Source organism: Alosa sapidissima, chromosome 11, assembly GCF_018492685.1.
Source record: "Alosa sapidissima isolate fAloSap1 chromosome 11, fAloSap1.pri, whole genome shotgun sequence".
Taxonomy (NCBI): domain Eukaryota; kingdom Metazoa; phylum Chordata; class Actinopteri; order Clupeiformes; family Clupeidae; genus Alosa; species Alosa sapidissima.
The window spans coordinates 7,138,144-7,154,737 of NC_055967.1; the positions used below are offsets into that span (position 1 = coordinate 7,138,144).

The window sequence follows — 16,594 nt, forward strand, 5'->3', positions numbered from 1 at the left end:
GTTACCTTAGGACTGTCCCACACACTTCATAAACATCTCTGTCGTGATGGATACTGTCACGCTTGTCACTTTCATGTGCCGACTCTTTTATGCGGCAGAGGTGTCTTGTGAGCTGTGAGCAGAGACGTAACGACTGAATAGCATCTCTGGTTTTCAACATATGTCCTGTCACCTGAGTCTCCGGCCCTCTCCTTGGAGGACAATGCCCCATCCTGTGGCTCTTTGAACCGGAGGCACGGCTCACTGCACACTGGGAAGGTCAACATTTTAAAATGGCTCGCTTCACAAACATGAGGCGAGCGCCACCGCTGTAGAGGACTTTTAGGAGTGCTGTTGCCATTGAGATTGAGATTCTCTGAGCTTGTCATTGGATTCTTTTTGCTTATAAGAAGCACAAAAAAAAATCATGATTAAATGCAATGAAAACATGGGTCAAGTACTATTTTATGCTAAGCTTCTAGGCTGGATGGTTCTGTTTAACTTTATGAAGTTGCCATGTCATTTTTAGGATGGGAGACCATGGTGGGATATGTTGTGAAAAAAATCAGGAGTTTTACCTTGTGATGACAAACTACAAGAGAGACTCTCCGTACACACAATAGAAAGAGTGTTTTCATTCATGGTGCGGAGGTGAAATCTCTTGATCCTGCTGCCGTGTGACATGCTTTGATATGTTTCCCTTCAGCAGGTCCCCATGGGGCTCTTGGCTTCTGTGCTTTTGTGTCCGCCTCTTGTCTTCTCTGCCGTGACCTCTGTGTGTGTGTATGTGTGTGTGTGTGTGTGTGTTGTCCAGATCACGTCCGAGGTGCACCTGTTCAGCCACACCAAGGGCAAGGGGCACCAGCAGGCAGTGCGGGAGAGCAGCAGCATCCAGGGGCGAGAGCTGTCCGACGAGGAGGTGGTGAGTATCTCCCAACACCGCTATCCTTCAACACACACACACACACACACAAAGACATACAGTACTTGTCGTCCCACACTCCTAAATGCACACCCTCAAGCACTTGTAGACTCATTCTCATGACATTCACTGTGGAGTACATACACAGAAAAAGAGAAGAACATACAGACACCGCCATGTTCCTCTCCTACACTCTCCAGCTTCCCACTCATTTCTCATATGTACACAATCATTGGACTTTTAAATTCGTTCGGTTGCTGACAAGCATAATATCATCTTAAGTGTGTACCATCCAGAAACATTCAAAACATTCACTTAGGCTGCTTTGCACCTAATGCCACCAATCCTGCACCTGCTTACCAGCGGTGTAATCTGTGAAGAGCGCTTTCAACCCGCTCTTAAGTGCAGCCTTTAGCACTTATAAATGTCAGCACATGGATGATCACACTAAAAGACATGTCTGAAAAACAAGAGTGACAGTTTTATTTTTTTATCCTTTCATCCGTGCCACACTCCTCCCTCTGCATTTCATTTTCCTATCATTTCATTTAATCAGATACCCCTCCCCCCCCCCCCCCCACACACACACACACACACCACCTTCCTCCAATCATTTCAAATCATCATGAGATGATGCTCCCCGTTGTCTGCTCTCTATCTCGGTGTCTGCTTCTCACCCCTGCCTGTGGACAAATAAATGGGTGTGGAAATGTAAACAGTAATAGAGTTCAGTGACACTAGCGTGGGGGTGGGGGATGGGGGGTGGTGACATCACCCCTCTGGAACCCTTTCGTGACAGAGAGAGTGTGTGTCCCGCCAACACCAGCCCCCCACCTCCCCAGCTTGTGCATGAATCGGCGTTAGCTCGTTAAAGATGGAGTTTCTCGGCAGCAATATGAGATTGCCTTGGCCGCCCGGCCCTTTGTGCGGCTGACAACTGTTGGTGCTATATGCTGCACCTTTGGCCTTGGCCCCTCCTTCATCTGTAACCTCTTTTTCAGTGGGTCATTTTTAATGCACACACACACACATACACACACACACACACACACACACACACACACACACACACAAACACCCCACTACTCTAAATCATTAGCCTCTGGCAGCAGCTATTTGTCCACCTGACAGAGTAATAAACAAGACAAAGGCAACTTTATAATTCCACACTGTCACCTTTGCACCAACAATCACACTATGGTCAGTGGTGAAACATCACCTTTTAAAATGATTTAAAAATGTCTACAATTGTAAAATGCTGTGGACAAAATACAGTATGTAGAGCAATATTTACACCAAGAATGGCAATTTGCTTTTACTGATAAGTGAGAGGCTGTGGAGTTGTAAGACTTTGTTGTGCAATGATTTTGGATATATACAATGGAGCATTATGTTTGCAAGTCTAACTGGACATTTCAATATCCATATTTATCTATAGAATATATCTTTAATATTCATATCTTCAGAAAGTATCTTCAGAATGTATCAGACTTTTATCATGTCCTGCCAAGGTCATTTCTCTATTCTAGTGTAGAAAAAATGGAAAATTGAAAGTGGGGAGCCGTCTACTGTACAAATCTTTACTCTCTGTTCTAGTAATCAAAAATGGATGCAGTCCCCTGCCAACCTGATCTTGGCTTCACACACACACACACACACACACACACACACACACACACACACACACACACACACACACACACACACACACACACACACACACACACACACATGCTGGAAGAGTAGCGAGCCAGCCAGCGAAGCGAGGACTTTTGTTTAGATAGACTCACGGTAGCGAAGGCTTTCCTTGATATTTATGTCCTTGCTGGGTTTTGGCTGCGCCGTATTTCATTCATGCAACCGCCAACTCTTTTCCAGTTGGGACTTCCATAACTCTTGTCGGAGTGAAAGATTTTTAATTAAAATGAAGCCGGCTGGCTGAACCGTGCAGAGGTCAGAGTATAGTTTCTCAGCCAGGCGCGGGCCGCCATGGCCCCCACATCCTCGTATTTAGACACATTCCACCGTTTTAAGGACCGAGGCAGGCGAAATTGAAAATAAGGCGATTATCAACAGAGTGCACAAGGATCGATGTGGCTGGCCGGGGCTGGGGGGGGTGCGTGGTGGGGATGGCCATCGCTCTACTTAGGCTTATTGGGTGTCATCCTTTCAGCCACAGTGTAACGTATGGTGCACCTGTGACCCTCCTGACGCCCGACGTATGGGATTTTAATTTACGGTCCCTTGCCTCCGCACCAAAAAACAACCACTGACCTCTCTTCTTGGCGGGGGAGACGCAAGCCTCTGTGAGACTTCGGAGTCTCTGAGAGGAGCCACTGCTGTGGACATGGGGACGCTAGGGGTTGAGAGATCTCAGAGACACAGACTTCAGGAGTCTTAAGTGGAGGGACAGAAGTTCATCCGTTTGAGGTCAAGGCAGAATGTTCATGAGGCTGGAAGTCCCTGCCTTTTAAAGTATTGAAAAGGTCATGATCAGTTTTGGATTAAAGGTTTGATGCAGGTTCCCATATTTAGCTTATGTGATTGGTTGTACACATTAAGTTCTTAGGATTCACTTAGAGTTGAGTAAAAGACAAGGGGGCACTTGTGTAAAGCATTCTCTTCTCAAGACCCATGTAAAAATAACAGCAACAACCACTTTTTGACAAGTAAAGAAAACAAACATCTGAGGGGATGTCATTACTTTGCCTTCCACCCTGGTGTTTATTTTTTTACTTGCTTGCTTTTTTTGTGAGATTGCAGCCAGACTGTTGGCATGCCGTATCTCTCCACTCTTCAGCTTGATATGAGGTGCTTATAAAAGCCACGGTAGAATTATAGGAAGACCTAGCATGGCCGGTCACATTGGTTTAAGTAAAATACATTGTCTATGAAAGTATGTTTAAAAAGGGTGGAAATGTATTGGGCATGGGCGTGTGGGAAATATTTCAAAAAAATACCAGTGTGTAACATAATGCGGTATAGATTGACTGGTACAAAAGGAATATTAAGGCTATCGTAAGAGAATCTAACAGTAAAGTAAAGTATTGTGTGTGTGTGTGTGTGTGTATGTACGTATGCTCGACACCTGATTCCTTATGGTGTCTTCTGGTATGACATACAGCTGTCTGTTTTCACACCATTCTGCTCTCCTCCCTTTGTGATGGACAAAAGACAGGAGGGTCGGAGGGGGGAGAACATATCACTTCTTGACATGGTGATCCTGTTTTTTTCTGCACAGGCACAGGAGGTATGATGTTTTGGGTAGTGTCCCGTTACTTCCTCGCAGAACAGTTCGGACGTTATTGTCAGGCTGTCCTGCCCTTGGGGTCTAGTTTTCCCCTCTTTCTCCTCCTTTCCTTTTTTCCTCTTGCTCTCTCTTTTATTCCTTTTTTCTCTCCATCGTTTGTTCTCACCTGCTCTCTCTCTGTCTCTGGTGACTTTTCTTTCTCTGATTTGGCCTTGCTGTCCATATCCTACAGCAACCAGCACACTTACCACCCAGCGGCCCTCTCTCCCTCCCTCCCTCTCTCCCTCCCTCCCTCTCTCCCTCTCTCCCTCCCTCCCTCTCTCCCTCGCTCCCTCCCTCCCTCTCTCCCTTTCCAGTTCCACCCCCCAGCTATACAGATGTATTGTCTTTTAGGTGTCGGCAGACACCTGTCTGTCATAGGGTGTCATGGTGGCCCAACACACTTCACTCATGTCGTGGCAGTTGGCCTGGCTTTAAGTGTCAACAATAGATGTTAATCCAGCGACTTTGATGCATGTGTGGGGCAGCTGTCATGTTTTTGGTGCCATGTGTCTATGTGTTTTGGTGAAAACTAAAGACACAGATGATGCCCCCCGCCCCCCACCCCCACCCTATCAGAGTGGATACAAAAATCCAACATCCCATGCAGCGGTGAATTGTTTTGTTCATAGCAGCCTGTTTCCTTTATTATAGGGTTTCCGCGGGGTCTTAAAAAGTCTAGAATTTAATAATTTCAAAGATTTTGCATACTTGGGGCCCTAATTTGTGTGTCGTGCAAAGTGCAAAGTCTGTCAGCAAACAAAGCTCTTGCGCATGATCTACAGCTATCGTGTTGCATATGGGAGCATTGCTCATGGTGTTAAACTAGCAAACACATTTTGTCTAGTTATTAAATTTGCTTAAGACTTTGCCCTTTGCCCATTAATCAAATTAGGCCCCATTGTCTTAAATTATATTGAGTTAAGCATTAAATATATAAATATAAATATATGAAGCATTATTTATATATATATATATATATATATATATATATATATATATATACACACGTTCATTTACCGCTTCTTCCGGCACCTGTCATTTTGTCACCTGTTATTTATTTATTTTTGAGAAATGTGTTGGCGGCATTCATCGCTGTTTCCATGTGTTGTAGTTTATGCTTAAGGATCCGGGCATCAGTACGCTGCAATAAAACGTCCGCTACTACTTTGAAAGTAATTCTGAGTCCGATTTTCTGCAGTTTTTTCATATTTCATGTTGGTCTTGTTCTATAAATTGAACTCCTAATGGTCATACGGTCATAAAAAGTCCTAAATGTTGCTTGATGAAACCTGCAGAAACCCTGTGTTAGTATTTTAATGTTGTGATTCATGGCCTCTGAGTCTTTTTATGCCGAGACTGTGTGTCCTGTGTGTGTGTGTCTGTGTGTGTGTGTGTGTGTATGTATGTGTGTGTGTGTGTGTGTGTGAGTGTGTGTGTGAGTACTTTAAAGCTTGGTCACTGTGTTGGTCCCCCCCCCCCCCCCCAGATATCATCTCAAGATGGGCTGTGTCTGTGAGGTGTTACAGAAACAATCCCATTACAGCAGCGGGAGAAAAGGCAGATCGCCTTTCACAGAGATTACCCAGCAGATGCCACTCCACTGAGAGGCCCACTGGTTATGACTGCAAGGCCCAACTCCTCTGTCCCCAGGGGGAAAAGGGGTCTCCACACACACACACACACACACACACACACACACACACACACACTGCACATAGCTCACACACACACTGCACACACAAGACGCACACACGCACACTCATCCCTCAGCAGGTAACACAATATGGCCCCAAATATACCAATGTCAGAGGAATGCTATCAGGCAGCAATCTTTGTGTCAGTGAACTAATTCATTAAGGACAGGTGACAAGCCCCCTTCTCTGTGAGGTCATTAAAACTGCATTGTGATGTTAAAACCTGTGCCTTTCCTATACAGAGGAAAGCTGATAACCCCCAGCAGAGCTGGAAGCCATCAAAGTCAGTCTAGTTATCCTCAGAGCCGACTGCTCCAGACATTTGTTTAATATAGCCTTCCATATACATTAATTACACTTTTAATCAATTTCGGAAAAGACATATGTTTATCTACATATTTTTCCCCAAATCAAGATCAGATACTTACTTTCTTATTTTAGAAATTCAATCCCCTTCGTAATTGTCCTTCAGTGGTGTAGTAGTAAAAATATTCAATTCAGTATGAGCTTTAGAATGACTAAGACAAAGTCTGTACCATAAAGTAAAAAATGATGGTGTTCTGTTATATGTGTGTGTGTGTGTGTGTGAGAGAGAGAGAGAACCCTTCCACCCACGGTCTGGTGGAGGTTGAGGGGCCTCCGCTGCTGCTTGTCTTTCAGAGTGTGGCTGGCTGCTGAACTCTTGAAAGCCCCCATTGAGCTGGCAGGTGCTGGGCCAGGGCTGATGACCAGGGGGAGAGGCAGGCACCCCTCTGCCATCCCCTGCCCCATCCCCACCCCCAGGCCAAGGCCAGCCAGCCAACCACCCACCCACTGCCCCTCCCCAGGCGGCCTCTCTGGCCTCCCTCTCCCTCCCGTCCCCTCCTGAATGGAAACTCTTATCTCCCCGGCTCTGCCATCCGCAGAGGTGCCGGATGACAGGCTAATTGGATAATTGGTTTCTGGCACATGCATCATGTCGTTTAAATCGAGTTACATCCGTCTCTTTCTCCCTCCCTCTCTCTCTCTCTCTCTGTATCTATCTCTCTCTCTCTCTCTTTCTGTCTCTCATGCTCTCATTCCATCTCTCTTGCATTTTGGCTCCTCTTTTGCATTTTCTTTCATTCTCCTTCTCTTTCTTCCTTCTTCTGTCGTTCTCCCTGTATGTTGAAATATCAGCGTCATCAAAGAAGCATGAGGCATGCTGGAGGGATGAGGGTAAACCCCCTGCCCTGTGCTTTGAATTGTGTGTGTGTGTGTGTGTGTGTGTGTGTGTGTGTGTGTGTGTGGGTGTGTGTGTGTGCGCGTGCGTGCGCGCACACACACACAGGTAATTACAGGCCACAATAGTGGTAGGTGGAGAGGTCACCTACTGGCTGTTCTGAATCTCACACCTGCAGGATAAGTGCTCAGGTCCTGCAGCATGGCCGCACACTCTGGCCCGGAGAGTCTCCACATAGTGATAAGGATGCCTGTGTGTGTGTGTCTGCTGAGTTGCCAGTCTTTGTAGCTTTTGTTGCTGGAAAAATTGGCAAAACAGTCTTTCTATGCCGTATTGTGTAGGGATTTATTTGTTTTTCATATCATGATAGAAGAATAGTTGGCACATTTGGGATTACTTCGAAGCACTTTTTCAACTAAGAGGAATCTTGTCAGGCTCTTGTGCCATGTTTTGAGATTTGTCATTACGAATCGCCATATTGATCTTGGCAGTCATTGTCATTGTGCCACCTCATTCATTCAGCCTGTCGAGCTGTCATTCCCACAATGCATTTCTCCACTCACCTGTCACCTGTTCATTCTTCACCCTGCTCATTAGTCACCCAGAGCACAAAAGGCTGGACGTGGTTACATTTTTCATACCACTGTTTGGCGCCTATTGTTTCACTGAAGATGAAATGTGGCTTGTTGTTTCTTGTGTGTGTGTGTGTGTGTGTGTGTGTGACAGGAGCACCTCTCCTTAAAGAAGTACATCGTAGACATCGTGACGGACAGCTCAGTGCCGCCCGAGAACGCCAAGGATGGCGAGGAGAGGCAGCGCGCTCGCAAGAAGGCCAAGAAGCTCCGCGCACGCATGAACTCCAGGTGACTTGCAACACTCTCACACTCACTCACCCACCCCCTCTCTTTCTCTCTCTTTCTCTCTCTCTCTCCCCCCTGTCAGTATCACTCTTCTTTTTCCCCCTCTGTCTCTCTCGCAGACTTATGTGAACACACTTTTCATAATTCTTTCCCTCTATTGTTTTGTTCTGGCACTCTGCCCCATCTCTCTTCATGCTGCTCTGCTCTCGCCTCTCTCTCTCTCTCTCTCTCTCTCTCTCTCTCTCTCTTTCTCTCTCTCTTTCTCTCTCTCTCTCTCTCTCTCTCTCTCTCTCTCTTTCTCTCTCTCTCTCTCTCTCTCTCCAAGCTGTTTTGTTTTCTCATCCTTCATCCCACTTCTCTGTCTTTTGCTCTCTCTCTCTCTCTCTCTCTCTCTCTCTTTCTCTGCCACCCCCCCACCCCCCCGTGTCATCTTCTCGCAGGCATAAAGGACAGTATGTCTGCTCAGGGCGCGGGCTCTTTATGAGTGACGGGGAGATGGAGAGCAGACGCCGGCTGCATCTCGCCTGTCGGCAGAATAACACTGATGAGCTTAATTTATGACCACTTTCTGTGATTGGGGAGGAAAACTGAGAATCGATCTGAGGTGGCGGGGAGCGAGGGAACGAGGGTTATGGGTAGGGGGGGCCGGGGGGGTTCTTCGTCCTCACCCCCCCCCCCCCGCACACACACACACACACACACACAGACAGACATGCGCACACATACACAGTCGCCGCGTTCACCTGTTAAGAGCTTTTTCCCTAATTGGCTGCCATGGCGCTGCCAGAAGTGAGGCCTCCCGTAGTGTACAATAGTATGTTAAAGTATGTGTAAACCATGCCTATTTTTCTTGCCCTGCCGCTATTGATTTTTAAATGAAGTATCAAAGAAAATCAATAGTAATCAACAAATAGGAGGCAACACGCGACTGTGTCACATCCCTGCACCCGAGCTCAATCAATTTTGTAGCCCTGTCACAACATGGGGGCATTTTGGGGATGGGGGCATTTTGGGAACCAAGTGTGTGTGTGTGTGTGTGTGGGGGGGGGGGGGGGGGGATCATGATTGGACCCTTTGTAGTCATTAGCAGAAGTACTGTGTAGCTGCTGACATGTCAGGAAGGTGGTCTAGCCTCAGAAGTTGAATTCATTGCTCTGTCCTCCTCCATTGTCCCAATACCATAGCCACTTTTTCAGGCTTTTTGAAGGGAATATTCTGAATATTCTGTGTGTGAGCCCTGCATGTTAATTTTAATGATCAGACGTGGTGTAGTAGCACTATGCTGGGACATCTGTCAGGTTGGAGGATATGGTGGTGATTGCGCAGCCCACGGCTGTGTAGTCTGTGTGGTTCCACCTGCGGAGGAAGAAGAAAGGGATAGAGAGAGAAGAAATAAAGAAAGAAAGAGAAAGAAAGAAAGAGTGAGATGGAGAGAGAAAGACAGAGAGAAAATGAGTTCCATCTATTTGAACTATACCATAATTTCCCAACTATTAGCCGAAGATTATACATTGATTTTGCAAAATTTCTTCAGCTATGAGGTTAATACACAGGGGCAGTTAATATGGTATTAATATGGTTTTGTTTCTTTTAACTTGCATAAAACACTGTCCTGCAGTTTATACACAATGCGGCTAATACACAGGAAATTACTGTACTCAGATCTTATCTCATAGATTCGGGTTTATTCAGTTGTATTAAATATGATTAGCTTCATTAGTGTATATGTGGCCACCATTTGACAGCTTGGCATCAGTGTAGATCATTTTCACTCTAGAGTATACTGTAATCCAAGCCTTTGAAGAGGTCAATACATTGAAATAGAAATGGGATGCTCCCACAATCCCCAATAATAAGATGGGAAATTGGTGGGATGATCCTTAATATTTAGTCAAGGGGGTAGGTGGGCGGCCTCAAAATGAGAGCATTAAAACGTACATTAAAAATAACATGGATTACATTGATTGATTTCTTTCACTGTTTCTATCTATTTCTATCTATTTCTGTTTCTTGCACTCACAGTATCCGTTCCTGGCCTCATTTCATCTTTCTGTGGTCATTAGTTGTGCTTTCTTTGGGCCGAAATGTGTTCATGTCTCAGTCTTCATGGCTTTCTCTGTCCACTTCTCTCTGCCTGTCCTTCCCTCCACTTGCACACTCTCTGTGTTTGTCTGTATCTGTCTCTGTCTCTCTCTTTCTCTCCTTCTCACTCTCTCTGTCTCTTTCTCTCTCTTTTCTCTTTTTCTTTCTCTCTCTCTCTCACTCTCTCTGTCTCTGTCTCTCTCTCTCTCTCTCTCTCTCTCTCTCTCTCTCTCTCTCTCTCTCTCTCTGGTCATAAATAAGCGTTCTATCTGCGCTCCACCTCCCCTTGCACTGACACAGGCAGGGCTGCTGGGTGGGAAACGAGGCGTTTTATTGGAGCGCAGCATGGCGTTTGTGAAAAACAACGTGGAAGCGGGCTGATGTGTGGAGGGGGTGGGGGGGTGAAAATGGCACCGAGTGTTTCAGCGGCCTCCCAGTTCGCCCCTAAAGCCACCAGCCCAGCCGTCCAGCCCGGGACGCCGAGCAGAGGACAAGCCTGTGCAATTTCCGCGTTTCGCCCTGATTTACACGCTCACATGTGCGATAGATCCACATGTGTTTTTAAAAAGGAATCCTAGATGTGTGTTTTTAATTAACATATGACTCGCGCCTGAAATTCTGTCATTGAGGGGATTAAAGATATTTAAACGCAGGGGTGTGATGCTGGACAGAGCTAGTTGCAGGTCTTGTGTCTCTTTCTCTCTCTCTCTCTCTCACTTACTTACTCACTCACACACACACACACACACACACACACACACACACACACACACACACACTCCCTGACGTCCCCAACGTCCCCCCCTCCTACTGCATGGGAACAAAGTGTGCAGTGTGTAACTCCACCCCTGACGGAGAGCTGGGCACACAAAGGCCCTGCTGTTAAGAAGCGGAGAGGGCCGATCACTGCCCACACTTATTCCACTTCAGCCTCTCTCTGGCAGCAGGGTCCAGGAGCGGAGGAGCTGGAGGGAGGGAGGGAAGGAGGGAGAGAGAGAGAGAAAGTGAAAAAAGGTAAAGAAATCATGTGACCAACATCTCTGTGTGTGTGTAGCAATGACTATATTTACAGTCATTGGTGTGTATACACACATGTGCATGCATAGATAGATGCACACACAGTCCTAGTTTAGGCCACAGTGGGTTTCATGCCCACTGAGCCGGGCGATCCAGTGACGTCTCGCTGCCCTTCACCCCGGCCAGAAACCCGACCTCTCCTGGCCTTCACCTCCCCACGGCTCCCTACCGCAACCCCTGCGCCCCGGCCTCCCACAACGGACCCGTAAGCCCAAACAAATTTCTCCACTCACCTCACCAGATCCCTCTGTGTGTTTTCCCAGTAAGCCACACCGCACCCCTCTGCAATTTATGGGTTTGTTCACATTCTGTCCCTACACCAGGTGTCCTGTGTGATGCAGATTTATTTGTCCTTTATCCGTGTGCTCATATTGTCCCCACGGTGATTTAGGGCCTTTCACAGATATGTATGTCACCTTTGTCATAGGGCTCGGTAAAACACTTGTGGTGAATTGGAAAGACAGGGCCTCTTGGGGTTTCTTTTAAGCATGGATACTCTGAACATGCTTGTTGTGTTGATTCATTCTGTTACCTTTTAAAAAAAAAAATATTTTAATTCAATCTAAGTCATTGACATTTTTATAGTTGGGTGGTTGTTTGGGGCCTGCGTGTCTACATCCCAACACAAGTGGAGGTGAATGGTGGGGCAGGTCGCGGTGATGAATTGATTATTAGTTCTGCATTGTAGCTTTGCTGCTTTTCCCTTTTTAACCCCCCCTTCCCCACCCCACCCCAAGCCCACCCCTCAGCGTCTTATCGCTGATTGCTAATATTTATAACCCCCGGGCCCACTTAACAGGGTCTGCCGTGGACGGATGATAAATTGCTCAGCAATTGCTCCCCGTTTAACCTGCGCCGGCGTAAACCTGTCAGAGATGAATATTGTAATGCCGCGGAATGACGAAGGGGGCCAGGTACAGTTCAGGCTCGGGCGCGAAAAACCCGACAGCGTGCTTAATGCGCGTCTCTCTCGACCCCCCCACCCCACCCTGCGCGGGAGGACGTTGCGGTAAATAATGGCCCGCTACGGAGCAATGCTGTCCCTGCCTGGGTGAGGTTGGGAGGTTGTGCCAGTGGATCTACAGGATGTGTGGAAATATTTAGTTGTCAGCAATGCCTCTGCTATCTGTTGGTGTTTGTTTTGGGTGACAGTTGAATTATTTGTGTTGCTTTGTTTGGTGTGTGCTGGTGTACAGTCTAAGATCTGGACCCCCTCCATCCCCCCCCCCCCCGCCCCCCCGAGAATTGTATTTCCAAAGTTAAATGGGGGGGGATATGACTTTGACAAAAAATGACTGTACAAAATGTGTGCCTGGTTTGACCCATATGTGTGCAGCACAATTAAAACCAGCTTTGATTAACTTTCACCTCAGAGTTGTTTAGTCTGTTGGGTGTGCAGCCAGTTAGCTTTGCTGTCTGCGTTCTGCTTTCTCGCCCTATCACCCTCGCACATCTACTGCAGGGCCAGATTTATTTCCCCCCCCCAACTGGCGCAGCCTCCATAGACGGGTGTTTTTCTCCCCCCACTCGCCTCCCATCCTCCTCGCCGCATTTTGAGTGAAGCGATCAGCTGACACTCAGGTCGGATTGTTTCTGTAAGCGTAAGGTAAGGCTCGCAGTGGCCTTGGCCTCGTCTGAGTTTTCCTCTCTGCAGTGCTGCGGTGCGATGCGACGTGTTATCAAATTCGCATGCGGTTCATGCACTTGGGTCAGGAGATTTATCAGCCTGTTAAAGATGAGGGTTCAGGCCACATTAATCCCACACAACTCAACATCTGCTGCAGGCATTTGATCATGATCTTGAGCGGCGGAAAACAGTTTGAGCTATTTGTTGAGGAAACCTGTCAGACAGTTGGTCCAGAAAGTGAAGTTTATAAAAAAGATTAAAGGAAGTGGTTGATTTGCATATAACAGTTTATGTATGTAAATTTACTGATGAATGTAAATTTGGTTAAGGTAATGTCTATAAATGAATTATAAAAATATATAAACAAAAAAGCATATAAAATAAATAGTTTAGTGAGGCTATAGAGACTCTACCTGGTCTTCTTGGAAGCAACCTGTGTCTAGACTTCCAGAAAACAATTTTTTTTAATTAGGAGCAATCCATGGTTATCAGCCGACCAAGTTCACCTCAATGTCCAGTCTGGTGGATAAGCCTATGGTCAGTATAATTGCTCTAGCTGTAATCGGCATGAAAGACTTGCAAGAGCACTCACTCGTTCACAAGCAAGCAAGGCATCTGAACTAAGGAGGCATCCACTGTCTGGCGTCTGATCCCTTCCACTGCTGATCCGTCCGAGAGATTTATGTATCGATTGGACTTTTCACTTTTTTTTTTCGACATTGTAATCCGTTCCCATAACTCTTGCTTGCCTGCACGTGAATATCTCGAAGCTGGAACCGTTCTGAAGGGGGTAGGGGTTTGGGGTGTTGGTTTCTTGATGCTGTCATTTCGGATTGTTGTTTCTGTGGCTCTCCGGGAGAGAGCAATTGACAGCCAAAATAAACAGGCTCAGTCCCGGCTTGACCTCGGCGACCTCTGCTTTTGTTCGTTCTGTTCGCTTATCTTCCCTACTGACAGTGATGACTCCTCTCACCCAGACACTGACTGACTGACTGACTGACTGACTGACTGACTGTTTCTCCTCCACCTCTGCAGGGCGAAGGAGTACGAGACAACGATCGAGGCGAAGGCCCAGGTCCCAGACTCTCCATACAAGGCCAAGTAGGTTTCTCCTCTGCATTCTGCTTTCACACCCCTACACTTACACAATATGCCCACAGACTGATAACTGCTGCAGAGGTCTATAAATTTGCTGACACTTTTCCTTTAACCTCCATACTCTTCACAGGGTTTCTTCACAGGGTATCACACACATACAACAAGAGTGTGTGTGTGTGTGTGTGTGTGTGTGTGTGTGTGTGTGTGTGTGTGTGTGTGTGTGTGTGTGTGTTTTAATTGTGGTTTGCGCATTCCTGTGTGTCCAGGCTCCAGCGGCTGGTGAAAGACCTGCTGAAGCAGCTCCAGGGCCAGGAGAGTGGCCAGTGGGCCAACAACCGGGTGACCGGTCTGGACCGCACCCTGGGGGAGATCTCCCGCATTCTGGAGAAACAGGTAGATCAGGTCAAGACCTCTAACCCCAATCCAGCCCAGCCCAGCCCACCCCCAATCCCCTGTCCTGTCCAGCAGGCTGACTGCCAGTCCTCTTATCTCCTCTGTATTCAGGAAAGACCCGCTGACCACCTCCCCTCCTGCTATGTTTATTACAGCATCGCCTCTTACTCAACACCAGTGAAAAGTTTTTCATTTTTGTGTGTGTGTGTGTGTGTTCATCCGCACTGATGTGGTGGCTTAAAGAAGATGTCAGTAAGGTGTTGCTGCCGTGCCTCCTATCTCGGCCCACCATCTCCTGCCACTTCCTCCTCTGGAATCAGATCAGATCCCAGTGACGGCTCTCTGGCGTCTGCCGACTGAGGCTGATAGCAGGGCCGGACATCTCTGCGTCCATCTAGCCCGCAGTGGGAGGGGGGCCTGGGAGAGTGGAGGGGATGGGGTGGGGGTGGACGTAGCTGGAATGGAGAGGGACTCCTCTGCTGCTGGAGGGCCACGAGGGTTTATTGTCTTTGGGTGGTGGTGAGGCCGGGTGGAGGTGGAGGAGGACGCTGGTGGTGGGGGTGGAGGGGCGTGGATTTTTTTTGGGAGGCGGTGGGGGGTGGAAGGAGAGAGTAAGGCGGGGGGGCGGGGGGGGGGGGGGGTGGGTACACCTGATAAGCCCATGCTGCTGGCTGCTCTCCCTGCTCCGCTCAGCCCTTTGCTTGGCAGCCGGCCGCCCCGTCTCACAGTCAGCGCGGAGTATCGCGTATCCCTCCCCTCCCCTCCCCTCCCCTCGCTGTCGGCCCCGGCCCCGGCCCCGGCTCCTTGCCCTCGGTTATTTGGTAATGAGGGCCAGATTAGGTGCGTGTTTGTGCTGAGCACATGTTATTAATAGCGGGAGCTCCCAGTCATTAGACGGGCCAAGCATGTTTCCAAGGGTTTGCCTGCGCTCGGCTTGGCTACCGGCGCGCGCGCGCGAGGTTGCGGCTTTCGTACAATAACATGTTGGTTTTTCGAGCGTAAATGTAGACCAAATGATTTTCGAGGCTCGCAGGCAAGGGAGCTTTTTTCCCCTGTAGCCGCTCAAACCAAATTTTTGGCTTTGAGTGCCAGCTATGCTTCAGTTGCGCCAGCCGTGGCACGTCGCTCTCCCTTGGCGGGACTGTTTATGTAGCAAAGAAAAATAAAACTTTTTGAACCCTTCCTTTTTGGTTGTTGAACAGCACGATCGGGAAAACCTGCCTGCAAAAGCAGTTATCATCGCAGGTAATCACCCGAGGCCAGTTTTCAATTCAGCTCCTTTCAAAAGGCAAGAGTGCTGTCACGTTAAAGACAAGTGGCTTTTATTTATTTGTTTTAAAACCGCTTTGTTGCCACAGACTCATCCACATAAAATTCCTTCATGAGCGTCGTGGGCACTCTATAGCTTCTGATGATTGGGTCCTTCCCTCCTCTTGTTCAGCCTGGCTCTTACAAGGTCACTACAGCGTGATCGATAACCATGGGGCGTCCCCAGGCACCTGCCACTCTGTCAACCCCTTTCTTTATGAACAGAGGCTATATACTGCCCTTTGAGTGGCACACTGTAATTCTCCCATCAGGCCCGCCCTCGTGGCAGCCAGGCTCAATATGGCGCTGGGGCTCGCATCTGGGCCGGACCTGGCCCGGGCTCCTCCCCCTCGCTTTAGGGGCCGGGTAGAGGGGAGGGGAGGGGAGGCGTGGCACGGCAGTGGGTAGGTGGCAGAATGGAGGGCTGATGGTGGGTGTTCTCCCAGTCTGGAGGAAGAGGGGAGGGGAGGGGGATCCCCAGGGAGAGGGCAGCCTGGCAGGAGCAGCCGTTTAAAGCAGGGGGTAATGGGGAGGGAGGAGTCCAGGGGGAGGAGAGGAGGCCAGCTGTTAGGGGAGCATAACTGGGCTGATGCTCACACCTACACGTCAACACACACACATTTAGATGCACACACACACACACAGACCATTTTAGCAAACACATCCATAATACCAACATCAATTGCATGTAAACATCCCTATCCCAAAACCTTTCCCTCCCTCTTTTTCTTTCTTTCTTTCTTTCTTTCTTTCTTTCTTTCTTTCTTTCTCCCTCTGTCTTTCCCTCTCTCACTCCTAGACACACACACACACTCTCTCTTTTGCCTTCTCTTGCTCTCTCACACACACACACAAACACACACATACTCACGCGCACTCCACCAACACTTAGCCAAACACACAGACACTAACAAGCCCGTCCACAGTGTGTATTCAAGCCTGCTGTGACCCAATCCCCAAGCCCCCCCCCCCACCCCCACCCCCACCTCTGCTCTTGTGTAACATTAGTCCTCGGAGGGCCATAGGTTAGTGAGGACCCCAGCACATCCCCCATTCATCTC

The 16,594-nt window shown here is 48.1% G+C and overlaps 1 protein-coding gene across 1 annotated transcript in view; it reads left to right on the top strand.

Annotated features, from left to right (window-relative positions):
- The window catches only part of LOC121724102 (S phase cyclin A-associated protein in the endoplasmic reticulum-like), a 51,009-nt gene extending 35,117 nt beyond the window's left edge, over window positions 1-15,892 (top strand). The window contains exons 19-24 of the mRNA XM_042110457.1: window positions 794-901; window positions 7,815-7,951; window positions 13,770-13,835; window positions 14,099-14,225; window positions 14,337-14,402; window positions 15,806-15,892. Of these exons, the coding sequence (XP_041966391.1) occupies window positions 794-901; window positions 7,815-7,951; window positions 13,770-13,835; window positions 14,099-14,225; window positions 14,337-14,402; window positions 15,806-15,892 (591 nt within the window). The remainder of the gene's footprint in view (window positions 1-793; window positions 902-7,814; window positions 7,952-13,769; window positions 13,836-14,098; window positions 14,226-14,336; window positions 14,403-15,805) is intronic.
- Window positions 15,893-16,594: the final 702 nt, after the last annotated feature.